The sequence below is a fragment of the Aythya ferina genome (genome assembly GCF_964211825.1).
Source record: "Aythya ferina genome assembly, chromosome: 3".
Classification (NCBI taxonomy): domain Eukaryota; kingdom Metazoa; phylum Chordata; class Aves; order Anseriformes; family Anatidae; genus Aythya; species Aythya ferina.
The window spans coordinates 85,236,906-85,258,663 of NC_140298.1; the positions used below are offsets into that span (position 1 = coordinate 85,236,906).

A 21,758-nucleotide genomic window follows, 5' to 3' on the forward strand; every position below is an offset into this window, starting at 1 on the left:
TCTTCTGCCCGAGCACACTCACACACACACACACATTTACACGCTCATTTACACACTCACACACACAGCACGCGGCGCCCTCCCTCCTTCCTCTCCCCTCAGCCTGCGAGGGCAGGAGGAGCGACACCCCCCCCACTCTTCCTTCCTCCTCCTCCCTCCTCCTCCTCCTCCTCCATCTTCTTCACGGGGGCCGGGGGCTCGGGGGAGGGGCGGCGCGGCGCCAGGGGCCGGCGGGGCTGAGGCGGGGGGCGCGGAGGGAGGAGGAGGAGGAGGAGGAGGAGGAGGAGGAGGAGGAGGGACTCTTTCTCCGGGCGGAGGGATCGCGCGTGCGGCTGGCTGGCTGGCTGCTGGCGGCGCGGGCGGCCGCGAGTTGTTGTTTCCTCCTCCTCCTCCTCCTCCTCCCGCCGCCGCCGCTGCCCGCCCGGGGCTCGAATGGTGGAGCCCGGCCTCGTCCCGCTCCGCTGACAGCCGCCGGCCGGCCGCTGGGCCCCGGCGCTGCCGCGGGAGCGCGGCCCGACCCCCCCCCCTTCCTCCTCCTCCTCCTCCTCCTCCTCCCCCCCGCCCACCCCCCTCTCCCTCCTCCTCCTCCTCCTCCCGCCGCTCCGGTCCTCGCCTCGCCATGTCCGGGGACGGCGGCAGCAGGCACACGGCGGAGCTGCGAGCGGGTGAGCGCTGAGGGGGGGAAACGGGGAAAGGAGGGAGGGGGGAGAAGGGGGAAAAATCAAGGGGCGAGGGGGGCTCCGCAGCCCTCAGCGCCTCTCCCCGCTGTCCCCGCAGAGCTCTACTTCCTCATCGCCCGCTTTCTGGAGGACGGACCCTGCCAGCAAGCGGCTCAGGTAGGGGCGGATGGCGCCGCCGGGGCCTGCCGGGGACGGCAAGGGGTGGGATGGGATGGGATGGAAGGGATGGGATGGGAAGGGAAGGGAAGAGAAGGGGCGGCCGGGCCGGGCCCCAGCCGAGGGCCCTCCCTTCCCTTCCCCTCCCTGCTTCCCCCAATTTATCGATTTTATTGTCCCCGTCCCCCTTTTGTTGTCGCCGCAGGTCCTGATCCGAGAAGTGGCGGAGAAAGAGGTAAGCGGCGCCGCTCGCCCCGCCCGCGGCCTCACCCCCCTTTCCCTTCCCTTCCCCTCCCTCCCTCCCCTCGCCCCCTGCCCGCTGTTTGGGGGCGGCGGGGGGGTGCTCACGGCTCTGCCCCCCCCCGTTTGTGTCCCCCCCTCCTGCAGCTGCTGCCCAAGCGCACGGACTGGACGGGCAAGGAGCACCCGCGCAGCTACCAGAACCTGGTAAGGCAGCGGCCGCCGGCCCGGCTCCGGCTCCTCCCTTTGCCTTTTCCCATCCCCTCCTCTCCTCTCTCCCTTCAGCAGCCCGAAAAATTGAATTTCCCGCAAAAAAAAAAAAAAAAAAAAAAAAAAAGACGACTTTAAAAAAAAAAACACACACACACACAAACTTCAGGGCTTTATTATTATTATTTTATTTATTTATTTATTTATTTATGTTTAACCGGGCCCTTCCCTTCGTGTTGTTTGTTGTGTCCCCCCCCCCCCCTCCCCTCAGGCGGAGGCGCGCAGCCCCCTCCGCCCGGCGGGGCGCGGGGCCGCGCCCGCACTGCGCGAGCCGCGGAGGCGCTGCGGACGTCACGGCCGGGCCGCGGGGGGGGGGCGGGGCTTCGCGCCTCGAGGGGGCGGGGCCTCCGCGGGGTGGGCGGGGCCGGCGGGATGGCGGGAGGCGGGGGCGCGCCCGCTGCCCGCCCGTGCACACGCACCCGGGCGCGCTTTTTGCACGCCGCTGTGCACACGCACGGCCTCGCCGTCGCTCCCCCGGCTTGGGAGCTGCAGCTTGAGGCGTCCCCGGCTCGCTCCCGAGGAGCCCCGCGGGGCTTGCTGCTCGGTGTGCACCAGGAGAGCCGGAGCGGCCAGGCGCACAGCCCAGGTTTGCTGCCTTTTCTTGCCTTTTTTTCCTTTTTTTTTTCGTTGCTTTCCTTTTTATCTTTTATCGCCCTGTGTGTGCTTTGCATCTCAGGTGGGGATCTGTGATAGAAAAGGTAATCTGTGATAGAAAAGGTAGAAAAGGTACTAATTCCCCTACTGTAGTTCAGGCCTGTCTCTGCTAGCACCAACATACATATATTTCCTGTTATCCTGTGAACTATAGTAGTTGAGAGGACAGCAATCAAGATGTCTGAGTTGAGCAACTGTTAGCAACTTGTTGCCCCTGTTGTTTTCGTTACAGGTGCACTGTTGTATAATTCAGTCTCTGAATTTCTGAATAATGTTTCAGGCGAAGAATGAGCCCTGCTTGTAGTGTTCGTCAAAGCAAGGTTTCCTTTCGGGCTGTTTGTAGTGGTTCTGGCCTCCACAACTGAGATTTAGACTTGTGGAGAACTTTTGAGCTTATGCAAAAGGAGAGGGAACAGCTCCCATCCATAATGCAGCCAGTAAACACCAGGTCACGTGAAGGTTGTTTTGAACATGCATAGGTGAACACGACAATGTGAATTATGGACTTTTCTTTGGGTTGGAACAATTTGTTTACTGTATTTCTTTTTTTCCTGAACCAAGAGGTGAATTCGCCGAGGCATTGTAAATGCATGTGGTTGTTGAAGGCCATGTTTTCCATTTCAAGCACCGGTCACAAGCTGAGTGGTAAAACTTGGCACAAGTCGCTCCCTTATCGTGTTTTATCCTTTAAAGAGGTGGAGGTGCAGTCTCAGTGTATGGTGGGTTTGGGGTTCTTTTACGTAGCCAGTATAAAAGAGGATGTCAAGACAGAAAGTGAGAAGAAGAAATCTTAAAGGTTAAGCTAAGAAGCTCTAATGACAAGTTCATTCAGACCCTTCTTTGTTGTAATGCAGATGGATACTATAACTTAGAATAGGTACGTAATGACATGAGGTGTACATCTCGTAATTTGGACTTGATTCCGAATCCATGTGCTCGTGGTAATTGGATCCATACGGTGGTAATTGGGTCCCTTCTCTTTTCCTGCTTTTCTTAACAAAGCTTTCTTAGGCTGGCGGTAAACATTTGTGTGTCCTTCTCCACTTTGCCCCTACCTGGAAACTGGGGGAGGAGAGAAAAAGCAGTTGGTTACTTTGGTACTTCTCTCCTTCCTGGATGTTTGCTCTGGCTTTGGTTGTCAAAGATGTGTGAACTTAGTATCACTTGACGTTTTAGGCTTGTGAAAACTGGCACAGAAGTGCATTTGCAAGGTGAAGGTTGTTTCATACAAAAGAAGTGTTTTTCACAATGTCTTGTGCTCATTAAACAAAAACTCATTTAACTCCAACTCAGGAATCTTTCGCTGCGAAGCTAGAAGTTGATGTTGATTTAGCCCCATGTTCTTTAATTCCTCTAGTGATAACATAGCAATAATGTATCTATATCTTTTTTTTCTGCCTTTAAGATGCTGACTTTTCTTTCTGCAGAGGGCATGTTTTGTCATGCGCTGGCACCGTTCCTCTGACTTGAATGCCTTGAACTTTCACTAAACTTCACAGAAAGGGCTGAGAAAAGCTAAGAATCAAAAGTACTGATCAGTGTAACTTTAGGAGCCCGACTTTTACTCTGGAAGGGAGGAAAGGCGCTGTGCAACAGCTGATGGGATTTAACCCCAAGCTTCTGTTCTATTATTTGCAAACCCATGCCATTTATTATGGATGTAATTATGTGGATCTAGTGGAGCATATCTTTTCAAGAGACATTGTTCCTGGTTTTGTCCTCTTTTTGAAAACATTTATTTATTATAAGAGTTAACTTTCAAATATTAAACCAAAACATGTAGTCTTAATATATTTTATTTCTGTGGCTTAATTTGTGCAAATAATCTTAAATTGGATGCAGTTTTCATCTCGTAAATTACTTAAATTTTTCTCTTTTGGCCAGTGAAAACAAACATTTCATTTTCTTATGAGCTAACACCACGCTGTGCAGGCTTGTAATGCCACAGGGAAATGCATGAGTTCAGAAATGCTCTGCTGTGGTTTGTTTTCTTCAGTGCCTTGAACTCTAGTATTTCTATATATGTATATAAATATATATATATATATATATATTTTTTTTTCTGTAGTCACTATTTGGAGCATAAACTACTTGATTCTTGCTCTGAGGCTGAGGTCTCTTATTCCAGAGTGCCAAGTCAGTGTTTCTGCTGCCAGCCCTACACCTGTGCGCTAGGGCCAAAGACTTTCTGCGAATTGCATCCCTGGTGCATTCCATACAGCCTAAGTACCAAGGGCGCCCAGACTCCTCAGGTCTCAGGATGTTTTTATTTTCATGTATCAGCTGTGAAAACTTATTGAACTGCTGTTTTTCTTTTCTTCTTGAGAGGCAGAGGGTTTCTCTTGATGGGGGATGAAAATTGAGGGCTCTTGAGAGGGTTAATAGCTCACTTGAGCAGAGTTGAGGGAGCCTTCTGAATTGCTGATAGGCTTTAAAACATGTTTATTAGGGCCCGGACACACAAACAAGCTCTGGTGCATCATTTGACTCCGGGGTAATTGTTTTTTCATGTTGCAGTTTCGCTGTGGGTGTAGCTGATCTAATTGTGTGCTGTTGCTGAAAGCCATCCAGTCCCGCTGCATCCTTTGTGTGCTCATCCAAGTGTGCAGGCAGTCAGATAAGGGAGCTGAACTGTCTGAGAAATGAGCAGCACAGCGATGATTTTCAGATGATTCAGCTGGCTCCGCGCGCTCAGCACCACGTGGGCCTCACAGCGTCAGGAGGGAGATGGTCGGAGGGCCTGGGGGATCTGCTGGGGATGTTACTTTTCGGGGCAAGCTGGATTTTGGCTGGCTGAAGGTGACTTCAGATTCACTGTAGCCATTCAAAGCTATCACAGGGATGTTTTAGGTCTTCTAGGGTACAAGCACCACAGGGTATACACTCAGAACTATTATGTTAACTTATCTGAAATATTCAGGTGTCTGTGATTTTCTCTGCTGGATTTTATTTCTGTTGGTGGTGCTTGAGGAGGGGGAAGGCAGAGAATCCCCATGGAACAGGATGATAGCGCAGCGGATTTAGCAGGCAGCGCAACACGCTTTGTTGTTCTCAGAGATTGTTTGTTCCTATCTTGCTGACATTTGTCACCTCCTCTTCCCCTGCCCCGAATTATTAAATGTGGTTTGGAGTGAAAATGAAGGGCTGTATATTTAGGCCATTCCAAACTTTGTTCTTTGTAACTTCGTGCACCTTTGTGTAACCAAGTGTCAGGGGACCGGGACATCGACACCGCGTGCTGTCACTGTGTTTCATTGTTCTTATACTTTCTAACACAGAAAGGGCTTCTAGGCAGTGCTGTGGTTACTGTTTAATAATTCTCTTTCTTAATAAGTAACCAAATAGTCAGTGGCTTGTTTCTTCAGGAAGTCTTGTGCTGAAAAGGTATTTGATGGAATAAGGAAGAAAAATGAGACTTAAATCAAAGAGCTACCTCATCTAGTCCTTATTTACAGTATTTTGAGGAAAGTCTGTGTGGTGTTTGGGAAGGTGGTCTGAAAGTCTTAGATATGGTGGTATGAAAACCTGTGCAATGGTTGGGATCCTGAGCAGTGGTTTTGTTCTTATTATCAGCGTTGCTGTTGGACATATGTAAAGTTAAGTAACTGCTTTTTAGTTCTACAACACCAGTGTTTCTGTCCTACAGATTGCTCCCACAGCTGGTAGTTGAGATGGTGTTACAGCCTCTCTGTTGACACCATTATATTTTAATGATTAATTGCGCAAAGAACCAGTTCCCTTTCGTTACCTCAGGAGCAAACCAGTGTGTATCAGTGAGCTGCTTTACACTTGTTCTTTCAGGCTGAGACTAAGGTGGTGAAAGATGGACTAAAGAGGACTGTTAATTTTCTAAGGTGCACCTTCTCTTAAAGAAGAAGAAGAAAAAAACACAAAGAGGTTTGGAATGAGTCTAGTACAGACACACAGGTACATCTGTGCTGACAGTTGTACGTAGCGTTGAACCTTTTGGTCCACGAGGCCGAAAGTGCTACTCCACTTGTTCGTAACTTACCACGTGGTAAGTAGCAAGCTTGCAGCAGCTCGTTTATACCAAGCTTTGGAGGAATTTATCTGCTCTGGTCTTGCCTACTAAAAGTATTAAGTAGTTGAAAAACAGATCAGGTATTCTTAGGACAGCTGTTTTTTCATGCGGGTCTATTTCATGTTAAAATAAAGGGCATTCTGTAGGGAGCACTGGCCAGAGATCCCTGTGCTTTTAGATCATGCGTTGTTGAAGGTACACCAGAAATAAATGTTTCTGGGAAAATCGCTAATTCTCCAACTCTCACCTCTGTTGTTCCATCCCCCCGCATCAAAATGATTCAGAGAAAAGTAATTGCATGTTATTGCAATCCCTAATTTTAAGGCACTAAGGCAGTAGCTAGCGGTACAGGGTTCTCAATTTGATGGATGGCCTGATATAGTACAACAATTACTGTAACTCAATTTGGAGCTTGTTTTGGGTAATAAATTGTACAGCGCAGTAGTTAAAGCTGGCTTGGCTGCTGGTTTTAGGAAGGTTGAGCTCCCTTCTCTTGAAATAAAAGTAGCTGACTGGCTTAGGTCCTGTTAAATGTCCGTGTGTGCTGTTAGAGTCGCAGCAAAGCCTGCGAACTGGTAGCATGGGGGGGAAACCAGCAACGCCTTGGAGAACGTTTCAGTATGCATAGTGCTTGGAGGAGGCTCCAGAAGAGGGTTATATTTTACTCGGTGTCTAAAAGAGTCTGTGTGTAACTGAATTATGCATTGCAAATTTAACTAAGGAGTCTAGGTTAAATTATGGTTCTGTTGATTCATTCATTGTGATTGTGACGCTGAATTATTCTGCAGAGTCATGCAGAATGAACATATAAGCACTTATGTCTATTTCCAAGGTAATAATGTTTTGAATGTTAGTCCAAATAGCTGTCTAGCTGTGTTTAGTGTATTCTCGTGCAGTTCATCTGGGATAAGTAAAGCTGGGGGTAGGAGATGAAGGGTGAGCTTGAGGGTAATGCAGCTTCGTATTGTCTAGGAAATATTATTCATGCTGAACGTTTGAAATTTTTGTGCTTTCTAGTGGTTCTGATTCTTATTATAGTAATGTTTAAGAAATATTGCTAACTTGTTTTCTGTGTGTTTTAAACTAGAGGTGAGTTAGCTCGTCCTTTTCCTCACAAAAGCCTGTCTTCTGCGTTCCTGCCGGAGGAGCAGGGCAGTTAGATGGTGCAGACAGCCTAATGGGAGGAGGACAGAAACCAGCTAGAATTTCATCTAGGTGGGGCTGGCAGGAAAAAAAAAACAACTGTGTTTATTTACTGCTTGACATCACAATTTTGGCACAAAATTTTAAAATTCGTGTGTGTAGAGTCCAGTCTGCTTTTCATTTAGAGCTGTATGAATTTTAAATACTTGTACATCTGTCATGTGTTTTTTTTTTCCTTCCACTTTCTCCTTTTGGGATCAAAACAAATTTCCATCATTCTATTGGCTTGTCACAAGCTCTTCTATTTTGGACAAAGCTTGTAAAGTATCCTTTTAAAGAGTAATTTTATTTCTTTTTTTTTTTTTTTGTCACTTAAATCTGACTTGGAAGTACTTAATTTTTAAGAGGGCAGTAGGTATATTTTATGTTGGTTTTAGCTTTTTTATAGTTTGTCAAAAAGAGAGGAATTGTAGAACTAACATAAATTTGTTTAAATACTTTTTTCATTTGTGACTTCTACTTTAATGCTTGTAGTCACATACACAAATGAATAGTGTTGAGATTTTTTTTTTTTCTTAAGGAGAAGAAAGTGCCCTGAGAAAACTTACTTAATAGTGTGTTTTTAACAAATTTTTTTTTTAAGTTCCCTCATTTACTCTTTTTTTCTATAGGAGAAAAAGGGAAGGAGCAGGTCTAAATGAAACTTAAAATGAAATAAGAGGCTTTTACCTTAGCAGATTTTTACAGAGAAATAAGCCTTATTTTACTTTTTAATTTCCTCCATGTGCTTTTGTCTTACATCACCAATGGTACTTTCTTATACATGGTTCCTGGAATTTGTTTTATAAACTTCCTGGAACTGCCAAGCGTTTAAATGGCCTGTGCCACTCGTTCGATTTTATTTTTGTTTAGCATACAGCTCGCTTGGTAGTGTTGAATCAGTTTGTTAACGAGCTGGGCTTAGTAGCAAACAATGATTACTCAGAAAAATGCTGTTCAGAAGTATCACGGTACTGCTGCGTAACGTGGCACGAACGGCTGTGTTCTCACAAAGGGACAAGAAGAGACTGTGGTGTGGATAAAAGGTATGCCTTAAGATGCTCGTACCTACTACAAATATTAAGAATAATACAGATAGATTCCCCCTTTTTCAAATCATTTGCTTCACAAACTGCAGGAAGAATTGAGCCTACCTTGTTTCTGCTACACCACAAAAAAATGAACACATGGCTTCTGACAAATCATGAGATGGATGACTCAAGATGCGGGCTAGCTGTAGTTTGGGAATGTGTCAAAGCTGATTTGCTTCATTTGCTTTAGATTTTGTGCACTTGTGAGGATGCTTAAAAAAAAATAAATGTGTTGAGCAGGATAAAATGACAACCATGTTGCATAGGTAGCTCAGTGCTGCTGTTCGAACAGCAGCAACAACAAAACCTAGTTGTTAGCCTTTGAGAGGTAAGTTCAGATTCCAGAGTTGTGAAGTCTGGATGCAGATAGATCCCTACAAAGGGCTGTATTCGTTAAGTTTTTGTGCTCCTTTTCATAGGAGCAGAGGAGAATAAAAGCCAAGGAAATAGATCTGGGCTGTTGATGGTGGGAACCGTACGTAGCTTTGTCACTACTTGCAGCTATTCTAATATTTTAGGGCGCTCAAGCGTGTGTTTTGACTGTGATTCCTCCTTCTCCAAAGAGAAGCAAATTTCATTTGCGTGTTACTGATAAGAAAAATGAATCAGAATCACAAGTTCTCAGTTCAGTGAGATTATTTTTTTTCTCTCATTTACGAGAGCCTCTCTGATGTCATTAAATTTACCCGAATGAACTAATCTGTATAATCAACTGCAGCTTTTCAGTGTTACTTAAATAATTTCTAATGTTTTTTAAAAAATAAGCCTTTATTTTTTTTAAAACTTATGTGAATTTTCAAAGTCATTTGACTTTGGGGTAGTCAATCAAATTCAGCAGCTTGCAAGACCTTCTGCAAATGAAATGTGATTCATAGAAGAGTACCAGAAGAGAAAACTTTTCCTCCTTCACTGGAAGGCTGGGCTGGTGGGAATTCCCAGTGTAAGCAGGGCTTTTCCAGAGCCCGTTTCAGACGCCAGCAGCCTTTACATCAGCAGACTGTTGGAATACAAGAAGCGGTCACAGCGTGTCAGCAAGGGAGGAACACGTCTGGTGAAGAATGAGGTGTATTCCCATTAATTGGCTGTAGTACAGAAGCATCAGTTTGCCTAAAATGTCAGTCACGGCCTTTTGTAGTTGCAGAGCAGCAAACCGTCACAAGCTTTTGCTGCAATGCTTTTGTTTTCTGCAAAGTAAAAGTAAACCTGTGAAAACATTTTGGGCTGGATCAGGGTTTAAGATACTACACGTCACTGTTGTACTAGGACATAAGAAGATTGAGTTTCTATTCTCCCTCTTAGTCGTCTTGTTTTTAAATATTATTTGCTATGTTTTAAACTGGCAATAACTTATGCGTTTTAAAAAAATACTTCTTAAAATCCCATTAACACAAAGCTTTGTTTTACTGTTGCCATATATGTTTCAAAGCTTTTATGTAAAGACATATAAGATGATGTTGTACAAGGTGATCTTTTGATCTGTAATTATGGTAGTTCAAGAGAATGGGCTGTTTTTGTCTGGGCTGCTGTTAAGAGTGGTTTGACGTTGTTATAATCATGTGGTGAGAAGGTCTGCTGTGGGTAATAGGAGCGAGCTTTGGTACCCTGCAGCTGGAAACTGAGCAGTGACAGAAAGAGGTTTAAAGAAAATCCAGTTGTGGTCCTTCAACAAGGTCTTGTAAACTTAGGCGAGTTGTGGCAGGGTGCTTCTGTGTCAGGTGTCTGTCCTTTACAAAGCCCTGGTACTTGCTTAGTATACGTGAATCTTCCAGTAACTCTGTAAATATTGCTGTCCTTAGAATCCTTGTCTCATTCTTCTGTTACAGTAATTGAAATCGACCAGACAGATAATTAAATGTAATATTGAATGTTCTTTACATTTTTCACTGTTACAAAGCAGCTTATTAGTCTTTGACCAACTGTGCTTTAAACTCTTAGTAGATAGCAACGGTTCTCTGTACAAGTAGCGTGCTCTGAATAGAAGAAATTAATTGGGACCAGCTGGAATGAGTTATTGTACTTAAAGGTCATTATGTTTTTATCTTTCATATACTATAATTTTCTTTAGGATTCGTGTAATGATCTGGGGAAAAAAAGGGTGGTAATTTGTCCAAAATATGACTCTTTCTCATCAAATGTTTTGTTTACTCTTTCATATAATAGGTGAAATATTACAGACATTTGGCACCTGATCACTTGCTTCAAATATGTCATCGACTAGGACCACTTCTAGAGCAAGAAATTCCCCAAAGTGTCCCTGGAGTGCAGACGCTATTAGGAGCTGGCAGACAGTCTTTGCTTCGTACAAACAAAAGTATGAAACATGTGTGAGAGTTCTGAGAATTCGGTATATTTCATGCCTCTTCTGCGATTTTGTGCAAGGAAAAACATCTGTTGTGTAATTCTTCTAAAACAGGTTGCAAGCACGTTGTATGGAAGGGATCTGCTCTTGCTGCATTACACTGTGGGAGGCCTCCAGAGTCACCTGTAAACTATGGCAGTCCACCGAGCATAGGTAAGCCAAATTTATTACAGCATTGCCCTTGCACTACCTGGCTCCCAGGGTAATTGATTATAGTAATGATGAGAGCTCGGTGGTAGTAGTTCTGTTTGTTTGGCTGTTTGTGTCATATGTCTTCTGTTAAATATTACTTTTTATTAAGATGCCATAACTGGCATGTTTGCCACTTTGGGGGGGAAAAAGATACTGTAAACTCATGCACCAGTTCTGCTCTGAAGTTAGTTAAAACCAGAATGACATTGTCTGCACCCATTGTTGGACAGAATAAGTCTCAGAGACTGGTGATGGTTTTCTTTGGAAAAATTTAAGTGTCCTGTAGAAGTGATTCTCTCTGCTCTTTGGTCTCTGCAGTAATTTTGTAGCTCTGCTTTAGTTTGCTGTGTTACATCATGAAGCATGTGCTGTCTGTCTTGCTGAGAAACTGGAGGCTAGCGTGTGTATACCTTATATATACATATATAATTAATATATATATCTAGTTGCTATTTTTAAGCTCTCATATCTTTGTCACTAAAATATATTCTGTTAGCTTTCAACCTTTTAACAAGAAGATGCGTTTTCTTGTTCTCAGTTGCTAAGAGGATGGAGATGTGGTGTTTTAGGAGATTGTTTAAAGAGCATCCTTTTCCTTTTGCTGTGGATAGGAAAACTGGGCAAAATCACTTGTCTTTCAATCTTTTTCTGCTGCTACCTAGGGGGAGGTTAAGGCCAGATGCCAAGTGCAGTGTTGGATGAGGTTGGAAGGAGGGTAGATACCCAGTTTTTAATCAGCTCGTTCACGTTGGCTCAGCCCCTGATCATTTTGCCTCCATTTCAGAGGCAGCTCTTTGCACCTTTGCAAGGGTGTGTTGTAGTTTTCAGTGATTAAGGACTTGTTTACCCTTAGCTTACACCCCTATTCTTGTCTCCTGTGTAAGTCAAGTTTGATGAAATCTAGTGAACAGCTAGCACAGGATGCCATTCTTCTTACTTCTTAGGATGAGTGATCAAAGAAACACTTAGTATCTTTTTAAGCTGTTATTTTGATCTATAATCTATTCTTTGTTAAAACTATTTGTAGGAAGAAAATCTGAAAATATGATGTATATTAATACTAGTATTTCTCCATAGTTTAGTCAGGGGGTGGCCTGATTTTTCATCCGTACATATGTGCATGAATATTCAGAAAATCATATTCAAAAATTCTTACAAGTCTTCAGAGTACATCAAGCATCTAATTGCTTCTGAAGAGACAGGACAGTGGTTAGTCAAAGGTAGGCCTCAAGCTAATTTACACCTCCTTTCCTGAAAGCTATTTAAGCACCTGTTTAGTCACTGTAAAGTATAAACACCATGTGGCTGTAAGAGGAGGAAAAAAAATTCCCAGAAGCTTTCTCTACATTTCATGAGCAACAGCAATGATATACTGACATTTTTAATTAATTTATTTTTTTTAAATCACAAATCAAGGACATAAATATGCAATCCAGAATTCCTTATTGGGCATAGGGGCTCTTTTTAACACATTGGAGGTTTAAGAACCTGGGAAACTACTGGAGATGAGAACAAGTTGAGACGCCTTGAGGAGTAAGTCACGGTGCAGCAGCAGGTTTCTGGATCACATCAAACAGTTCCTTGCTTAAGCAGTCTTCAGTTTTGTGCTTCTATGGTGCAGTGTATCTCTGATAAAAGACAGGCTGCTGTGAAGGCCATGGTAAAAAAGAGAGAATTGAAGATAGGTTGGGTGAGCTACTAAGTAGCAATGGACAAATAGACAGCTGGGTGCTGTACAGAACAGAGGTATTTTAAATGGGATATCTTGCCATTACGGGTTTTTTGAAGTCTGAACTCCTTTTGAGGAATATTGGTAGCCTGTAAGGTTTCCATAAATTGGGATATTTAAAAAAAAAAACTTATTTATATATAAATAAAATAAAACTGAGAATGCTAAATTTGGGCTCTCCAGATTATTCCTGGTGTTCTAAGAATCTCCAAGTGAAACCTCCACGCTTTATCCAGAGGATTACGGTTCAGCCTTAAGCTGAAGCAGAAGCACGCTACAGCTAAGAAGCTTTGAAGTCGAGCGCTGCCAACTTTGACTTGGTCAGATGGCAAAGTATTTGGTGTTCTAGTGGCTCTTTTCTTTTAAGGCACAAGTTGCATACTTCCCATGATACTTTTGTAGGTGCTTGGGATATAGGGAGAGGACATGGCGTTACTGGCTTCTCAGAGCTTCCTCAGGTAGTGCGTGTATTATCCTGAGGCTGTTCACCAAAACCCTCCTGTAGTACCTACTTGCATTCAGTAGATTTTAGTTTACAGATGTTATTTTTGGTATTCACTTAAAGAATAGTTTCTATGTTGTGCTCCAGATGTGGAGGAAGAAGTGCTTGTGGCCGAGTATTTCCCTTTCTGAGTGGCTGTACGCAGTTGTGAACATTGTGAACTTAGAAAATCTTGGGCTGGATAAGCAGCCTTATCTGCAAGGTGTCTGGAGGACAGAGCTGTCTGATGGCTTAGATTTCCTTAGTTGTGGTTGTCTTAACTTTTTCAATACTTGGCAATGTGTTTTAAAACATATTTGAAATCAGAGCAGCAGAAGAAGCAGACTGTTCTGCTTTGTACTTTGGCTTAATCCACGGTACATTTTTTTTTTTTTTTTTTTTAAGCAGAAAAGACCAGTGCATGAAGTTTCTGTCAGCTAGATAGCAAAGAAACTTGTAGTTGCCACGGTAGAGAAGTTAACTGTTAGGAGAAATAACTTTCAGGCTATTTATAGGAAGAACACGTACGGCTTCCTAAGTAAATGTTATTTTTATTGAACCTTTCGCAGAGCTCTGAATATTTGCAAAATTATAGTTATTTCAACATACCACATTTTTCATGACCAATAATTTCCTTTTCTGAACGTTGAGATAAGTGCTGGTAACTGCGTGTTTTCAACTGTGAAGTGTATTTGGATTTTTTGGATGTCTGGTTCAGACCTGTGCGTTAAAGCATTTGTGTTTGGTTTATCCTGTTCTAGTCTGAGCCTTTGAATGAAACTGGGAACTGGAATGACACTTTTATAAATAACATTAGATACTAGATTCCATTTTCTTACATAGCTAACCCCTTCTCCACTAGGAGAGCTGTATTTTACATATTTGTGCTACAAAACATTTGGAAACTCATGTTCTCAGGGCTGTATGTATTTCACATGGAGAGCCCGCAAATGGTTGAGGAATGGGAAGAAGCATTTCAGTGTTGTGCAAGCTTTATCCTTCGTTTACGTCTTTCTAAGCATATTTGCACGTTTCCTAGTTTGATGGACTGATGTAATTACGATGCTGCAAGGATACTCTTTAGTTTAAAAATTTCATGCACATTGTGCCAGCTGCCTTCTAAGTAACTTCTATACGCAGTTAAAATACATCTGTACAAATACGTGCTTCGGCAGAGAACTATAAAGCATTTGTAGAATATGATAAAGAGAAACAAAACTTGGGTAATAAATAATGTTTTTCCAGTCGATATTGTTTGTGCGACATAAGCACTAAGATAGTTAATTAAGAACACAAAGAGCTATGTCATATGTTCTTTTGTATTGTTAAAGATCCCTGCAGGAACAGAAATGGAACTCTTTCAGTAATTTTCAGGAACTGCTGAAAAAGCACAGAACCAAAGCTTAAAGCCGTGAGTTCAAAGCTCTTGGGAAGCTGGTCATTCATGTGTGAAGAGCTGAATGAGACTGGCTGCTCGTTCCCTGATAATGAAGAATGTTTTTCTTGATTGATGAATATATCTGCCTTTGAGAAATACTATTTCATTGTCTTGCTGAATAGTCCTCCTCGATAAAAGTTCTGAGAGATTTTCTGTTTTTCTCACAGTTTCTTTATTAAATGCTCCTGCTGTTTTGGCTGTAAACAGGACATGATGTTCTGCTAGTGGTGTAGATGTTTGTTTTTAGAAATTTAGTAAATACTTTAGGCCTAAAAGCTAACGTAAGAGTACTTTGCATAAATTGCTCCTGTTACCATAAAAACAAACAAACAAAACCAAAATAAACTAACCCAAAAGACCAGCTTTAGGTTTTGAATATTAGCGATGCAATACATTTAAATTATCTGTGTAAACTAACGTTGTTACCTGTGTTTATTCAAGTATAAAGTGAATTATACTAAAATAAATGCCTTCTTTTTATGCAAAAAGAAATGTTATAGAAGTCCTAATATGTTGAGTGAGATATGTAACAAATAAGTAATATGCTGGGTGTAAACAAGATTGTGCTGAAGATAGGGAAGAGTTTGGAAATGCTAGGGATTGCACAGCTTTCGTTTGTCGTTGCGTGCTACCCTTGCAAGCGTCTTGCCTCTCATTTCTCTAAATTGGTAAGGGTTTGGTCACCTACTTTCACTGAGCAGGTGAATTTTATTTGCAAAGTTTTGGGTGTACATAGACCTGACATACACTCAGATATGCTCCAGTGAGAAGCCAGCATGCCTTTACCCTGCCCTGAGACAAGTTCTGGCTCAATCAGTTGCTATCTTTATCTCACGTCAGATGGGTGGTGATCATGGCCTATAAGCCAGAAGACGGGGAGTACTGCGTAGGGTTTGGAAGTCAAACAGAGAAATGGTGGGAAGGTAAAAGTCAGTTCAAGCTGCTTTTTTGATCCTGGACATCTTGACAGAAGGGGTGGAGGAGGGAAGAAAACCTGAGTGCGTGACACATTTAATGTTATTAGCTTAGACAGCGACAGGAGGAGTCTGGCAGTCTTGTTTTAAACAACTGTAAATGCCTTGGTATTCACTAGAGGTGTGCCCAGGCTCTCAAGCTATGCAACTCATTTCGTTATGGCTAAGAGTTGTGAATAAAATGTGTTTCTCAAGTGTCCTTCAAGATCTGCTTTGAACCTGCTTCCATTTCTGTGTGAATGGAAGGGGAACAAAGGTGGCTGCTGTTCTTCAGACTAGAACTTTAATTAAACAGAACTCCAGAAGGGAAGAAAATGAAAAATAAACCATAAAGACTTCTGTATGTGTTTTTTTTTTTTTTTTTTTTAATGTAAGGTAAAGCATGTTACTCTCCTCTGTCTTTAAAGGCATATTTCACATTCAAGGATAAGACCGTGTAAATACGGTGATGAAGCTGGTCGCTTGGATAAAAAAAAAAAAAAAAAAGGGGAAAAAAGCCAAGGGAAAAAAAGGTCAGCACAGCTAATACTGCACCGTCTTTCAGACACCAAAATTTATCTCTCACAGATTGCTGTATTTCTCTGAACTGCCTGTGCTATTTTGGGTGCGGAGTTAGAGACATTCTAAAACTTTGAAGGCATTCAGGTTGGTGCCTGCCGCGTGCCTTTTGAGTGGGAGAAAGCCTGATACAATCTTTCACAAGCTCTATTGAGAACTCCTACCATTTTACATTCAGCAGCTTTATGTATGTTAAATTTTAAATTGTTCTGAGGGAAAGCAAAAAATTAAGGTGATCTTGACTCAGAGATGTGGTTTTCAGATTAACATTGTTAGTAGCAGTGAATCATAACAGTAGAAGTGAGATTTTAAAAATTTCCATTTTACTAAGTTGTCTGAAGAGCCCAAGTCTGTTTGGTTTATGTTTCTAAGTGACCTTTAAAAATAAATAAATGTATTTAAGTGTTGGCCTTGATGGGTACAGAATCCCATGTTTCTCACTGCGTTCATCTGCAACTTCCCACACACACTTTTTTTTTTTTTTTTTTTTTTAATCTAGTAAAGGGCCGTAGTAACTTGTAGTTGACCTTGCCTCCAAAGGGGATGCTGGACCCGGTGACTTGCTGAGGTTGGAGTGGACTTGTAGTGTTCTGCGGCTCTGCAGTAATCAAAGTCAGAGCTCTTCTGGCATTGAATCTGGGGAAGGGCATGAAGGAGCACACAAAGGGCTTCTCCAGGTGTAGCATCGTCCGGAGGAGGAGCAGGGCCTTCTGCTGAGTGGGGTCAGGATCAGAGACCTGGGGCTGCTCAGCCTGGAGAAGAGGAGGCTCAGGGGGATCTCATCACTGCGTATAAATACCTGAAGAGTGGGTGCAGAGAGGAGCCAGCCTGCTCTGTGTGGGCCGGCTTAAACCAGGGGGTTGGAGCAGGTGGGCTCCAGAGGGCCCTGCCAGCCCCAGCCCTTCTGGGATTTGATACAGGCAGAAATGTTTGGCTCAAAGGATTGATTGGCAAAAGGGTTTACTGATGGTGCGCACAGGGGCTAACACTAGGGCCGGCACTGTTTAACATCTTCAGTAGTGACTTGGATGATGGCACACCAAGCGTGCAGGCAGTGCACAACTAGGGGTGGTGGCTGACACATCAGAGGGACCGTGCTGCCATTCAGAGGGCCCTTAACAGGCTGGAGAAACGCATGAGCAGGATGTGGGGGTTTCTCTCTGCTGGGCAGCCGAGCTCCACCACAACTGCTGTCTCTCTCTCCCTCCTCAAAGGAAAAAGGGGGAGAAAATATGATGAGAAGGGCTCAAGGGTTGAGATAAGGACAGGGAGATGACTCAACAATTATTGTCATGGACAAAACCAGACTCAGCAGAAGGACATTAATATAAGTGGTTTCAAGTTATTGCCTATCAGAAGCAGGTTAGAGCAGGGAGAAACTAAAAGCAAACCAAAAACACCTACCCCCACCTGCCCTCTTTCACCTCCTCCCCCCAAGTCGCACAGGGGAATGGGGGGAATGGGGGCTGCAGCCAGTCCCTGATGCTGTCTCACGGTCCCTCCCTGCCCCTGCTTCCCATGGGGTCCCTCCCATGGATGCCGTCCTTCCCGAACTGATCCTGTGGGGGCTGCCCACAGGCAGCAGCTCTTCAAGCACTGCTCCCACACGGCTCCGTCCCACGGGGTCCATCCATCCCCCAGGAGCAAACTGCTCCAGCACGGGTCCCCCACGGGCAGCAGCTCCCCCCAGACCCCTGCTCCTGCGTGGGCTCCTCTCCACGGGCTGCAGCTCTGGCCTGGGGCCTGCTCCTGCGGGGGCTCTCCATGGGCCGCAGCCTCCTCCAGGCCACATCCACCTGCTCCACTGGGATGGAGTTGTCACACAGCAGATTTTTTTCCCCTTCCTTCAGTCTCCTCTCCCAGAAGCCCACCCAGCATTGCTCCTTGGCTTGGCTCTGGCCAGTGGTGGGTACCTGTGGAGCCGTCTGGAGCTGGCTCTGATCTTACATGGGGCAGCTGCTGGGCTCTGCTCACAGAGGTTCCACAAAGAGAAGTGCAGAAGTCCGTGGGAAGGAAGGTCTCTGTGCACAATTAGACAACAGGGGCTTAATGAGCAGGGCATCCTGGTGCTCAACATGTCAGACATGAGTCCCCAGTGTACCCTTGCACAACAAAAAGAAGTAGCATCTTGTGCTGTTGGAGGTAGGGCGTTGCTGTTAGGCTGAGGGTGTTTTCCCTCTAGTCAGCACAGCTGAGACCCCACCTGCAGTGCTGGGTCCAGCTCTGGGCTCCTCAGAACAAGAAAGTCATGGACACAGTGGAATGAATCTAGCAAAAGACGATGTTGAAAAGCTTGAGGTGTCTATCATACAAAGAGAAGCCAAGAGGGCTGGGATTTACTAGCCTTGAAGAGGAAGCTTAAGGAGATCTCAGGAAGGGGTATAAATACCTAACTGGCAGGTTGTGATGAAGATGGAGCCAGGCTCTTCTCATTGGTGCCTCCTGATAGGACAAGAAGCAATGGAAACAAACCAAAGTACAGGAATTTCCACTGAAACATTGGAAAGTACCTTTTTACTGTGGGTAGTCAAAACATTGGCCCGGGGTGTCCAGAGAGGTGGTGAAGTCTCCACCCTTGGTGATACTCAAAGCCCAACAGGACACAGTCATGGGCAACCTACCCAAGGTGAACCTGCTTGATCAGGGAGGTTGGGCAGCTGAGCTCCAGACGTCGCTTCCAACCTCTGTGATTCTGTGACAAGGTCAAGAGTCGGTCTTTAAGGCTGGTCATGTTGGGTGAAGACGAGCCCAGTTACCTGAAAGCGATGAGCGATTTGCTTTGTTTGGAAGCAACTGGTAAACAACTGATAGCAACTTAAAAATTTTTGTTTGTTTTTTTGTGGAGAAGTTTTCTTACATGCTCAGACATCTGCAGAGCACCTCACTTTTTTAGGTGTTGAATTCTACTGATCAGCTAGCTTCACTACTAAATATGAAGAATTGATATATGAGAACCAAAATGTCAACTGGGACTAAGTAGTGGAGCGTTGTTCCGTGTCATGCACACAACTGATAACATCTGTGTTTGTTTTTTTTCTCCTCCTTTTTAAAACAAAATCTTGTGCATGAGTAGTGGACAGACGCAAAGATAAGATAATTTTAATTCCCTTAGCTGCTCAGGCATTGGGTTGTAGCTTTTTCCATGCAGTGTCCAGTTCACGGGGACATCCTAATAAGGAACGAGCAATCTGTTGTGTGGCTTTGTTCTTTCTTGCATCCAACCCTTCTTTCTTTTCTTGGTTGACTCGCTGTAGGGCCCAACCAGTGCTCTCTAACCAGCCTTGGATAAAGTTTGTGTCCTACTTTCCTTGCTTGTTAGGTACTGTTTGTGGCAGCTGTTTAACTACTTAAACCTTATCACTCTTCCTGTGATTGAACCAACACCTTTGCTTATGCTGACCCCATTGTGTGAGGCCAGGCAGAACCTAAGCAAAGACTCAGAACTGCTCATAGGGATTAAACAAGAGAGTTGCAGGAGTAACCGCTGTACAGGAGTTCCTAAAATCACTTCCTCCCCCTCCCCCCCCCCCCCAAATACAGTTAAAATCAAGCTAAAATAGCTTAAAGACCACAGAAGGCCTGAAAGGTATTGAGGCCAGATCTGGGTATCTATCATGATGAAACCTAAGACTTATAATTAATACAAACGTATTATTATTAGCAATTGGTAGTCTTTCTCAGCTTGGTTCACACCAGAAAAAATCAGTTTTATTGTTTTGATGCACAAGATGCAGCTATTTTTTAATTTTTACCCGTACTCTAAAAGGAAAAAAAAAAAAAAAAAAAAAAAAGAGTACTTCCTTTGCTAACAAGGTCTGTGCTGGAGTTGTAAATGTTGGAATAAAACATGGGAACGCCTCAGAAATCAAGCTGGATCCCTTGGCTAAGAGAATGAGATTAAATATAATTAGAGTTAAATGGGAGGCTGTATTGAAGAACAATGATGGATGTGAGCATTTAGTTTAAAAAAAAATGTTGGAGGAGTCTTCTGAAAAATAGTATTTTAATGGACAGTGTCCAAACCTATGGGAAGTTGTCATGGTTTGTTTTTTTTTTTTTCTAAAAGCATGATCTTGGTTAAAAATTCTCTTCCCCATCGTCCATAGGTTCGTAATGATACTTTTTGCCTTATAAAGCCAATTTTTAAAACCCTTAAATTTATTTTTAAAGGGTAATGGGATTTTTATGTAGTTTTAATCTAAATTTTGTTCAAAGCCAGTGAGTAAGCTCCCAGTTTTCTCATTTCCCCTGTTGCTGTGTTGCTTCTGTTGTGTGCAGTAGGCTGCTTGTTGCTAAACAAGGGATGCTTGAGTTCCCCAGAGATACGTGAACCAGTAGCAATTTGCCCATCACCACTTGACATCAACAAGAATATCAGCAGAAATACTGGCTTAGGCTATGTTAAATCTATTAAATTAATCTAAAAATCTATTAAATCTATTAAATTAAAAAAAAAAAAGGTCAAAATTTGTCTGTATATTAAAAGTAAAATGCTTATATGAAGTTATTGGTTGCTTTCTCCTAAAGAGGCTGCTTACTTCTAAACTTACTGACAGAACATCTCAGCAATTAACTTTTAGTTTAGCTTTTTACTTTTATGAGAGCTATGGATTCATTTTTATATAATGTGCTAGAAGCTGATTTCCAAGCAACCTACTTACATTAAGAGCAAACAAAAAGGTAACTACTGAATAGGTTGAGATTGTGTAAGATCACTTTATTGTTGTGGCAAATACTTTTTCTTACTCTGTTTTATTGTGTGTGGTTGGTGTGTGTTTTATTTTTTCTTTTTACCATGGGATGATGTGTCAGAAGCAGAAACGATTTATCTTGTGACTGAACTAATCTGGGTTTCCTGCTGTTCTAAAGTAGACTGTCTGTTGGCAAGGAAAAGCTTTGTCATAAAGCAACTGCAGCTGCATCTTTTTCTTGTGTAGGGGGAGGGTGAAGATATTGCAGAGCCTTAAGGCAGTAGCAGCCCAGCGAGTCAGTGCCTCACCCCACAGCTAAGGATCCTGCTCCTTCACAAAGCGTCTTGAACTGGGAAGACTTCCTTGAATCCCTGGGCTACATATGCAGGAGCTGAAATGTTTCAGGGCTGTTCTCATGGCCTGAAGCCAGTGGGCTTGGCAGTTGTCCATACCACTAAGTGCTTTTGCTCCCGTGCAGAGTAGCTGCTATCCAGTTTGCATAATGAATGAAGTTTGACCTGTGCTGACTCATGAACCACTGTCTAGTTGGCCTGGGCCAAAACCGTGCGGTGCAAGAGGCTTGTAGCTCTTCACAGCTGATGCTAGCGAGAGTGTCATGCACTTCCAACCCTGCACCCTGTCCCCGTTAGTTCACTAGCACACGCAGTACTGTGGTGAAATGATGTGTAAAGAACTCCTAACCAGGGGAGTGATGAGAGTAGCAACTACTTGTCTTGACAGTGGTGAATTTTGTTTTCCATGTGTAGTGCTGTGGATATTGCTGGGCATTTATTATTATTTTACTTTTCACGTATTCAGAAGCAGGATATATTTGCAAATTTTATCATAATTCTGTGGAATATAAAATATATTGCCACCGTTTCTTAGCTCTAATAACAATATGGGGAACTGTCTGACTAATGTGTATCCATGCATGCAAGCGCTACACTTTGCTGCTTTATCATTGCATGAGTAGCAGTTTAAAATTAATAACTCTGACCTTCATTTTCTTTCCATTTTG

At 43.4% G+C, this 21,758-nt stretch overlaps 1 protein-coding gene across 1 annotated transcript in view; it reads left to right on the forward strand.

The window, feature by feature from the left end:
* The first annotated feature begins 282 nt into the window (after positions 1 to 282).
* The window catches only part of PHIP (PHIP subunit of CUL4-Ring ligase complex), a 112,223-nt gene continuing 90,747 nt past the window's right edge, over positions 283 to 21,758 (forward strand). Inside the window, exons 1-6 of the mRNA XM_084514881.1 lie at positions 283 to 665; positions 778 to 836; positions 1,042 to 1,071; positions 1,224 to 1,283; positions 10,476 to 10,626; positions 10,729 to 10,827. Of these exons, the coding sequence (XP_084371007.1) occupies positions 620 to 665; positions 778 to 836; positions 1,042 to 1,071; positions 1,224 to 1,283; positions 10,476 to 10,626; positions 10,729 to 10,827 (445 nt within the window). The 5' untranslated portion in view covers positions 283 to 619. The remainder of the gene's footprint in view (positions 666 to 777; positions 837 to 1,041; positions 1,072 to 1,223; positions 1,284 to 10,475; positions 10,627 to 10,728; positions 10,828 to 21,758) is intronic.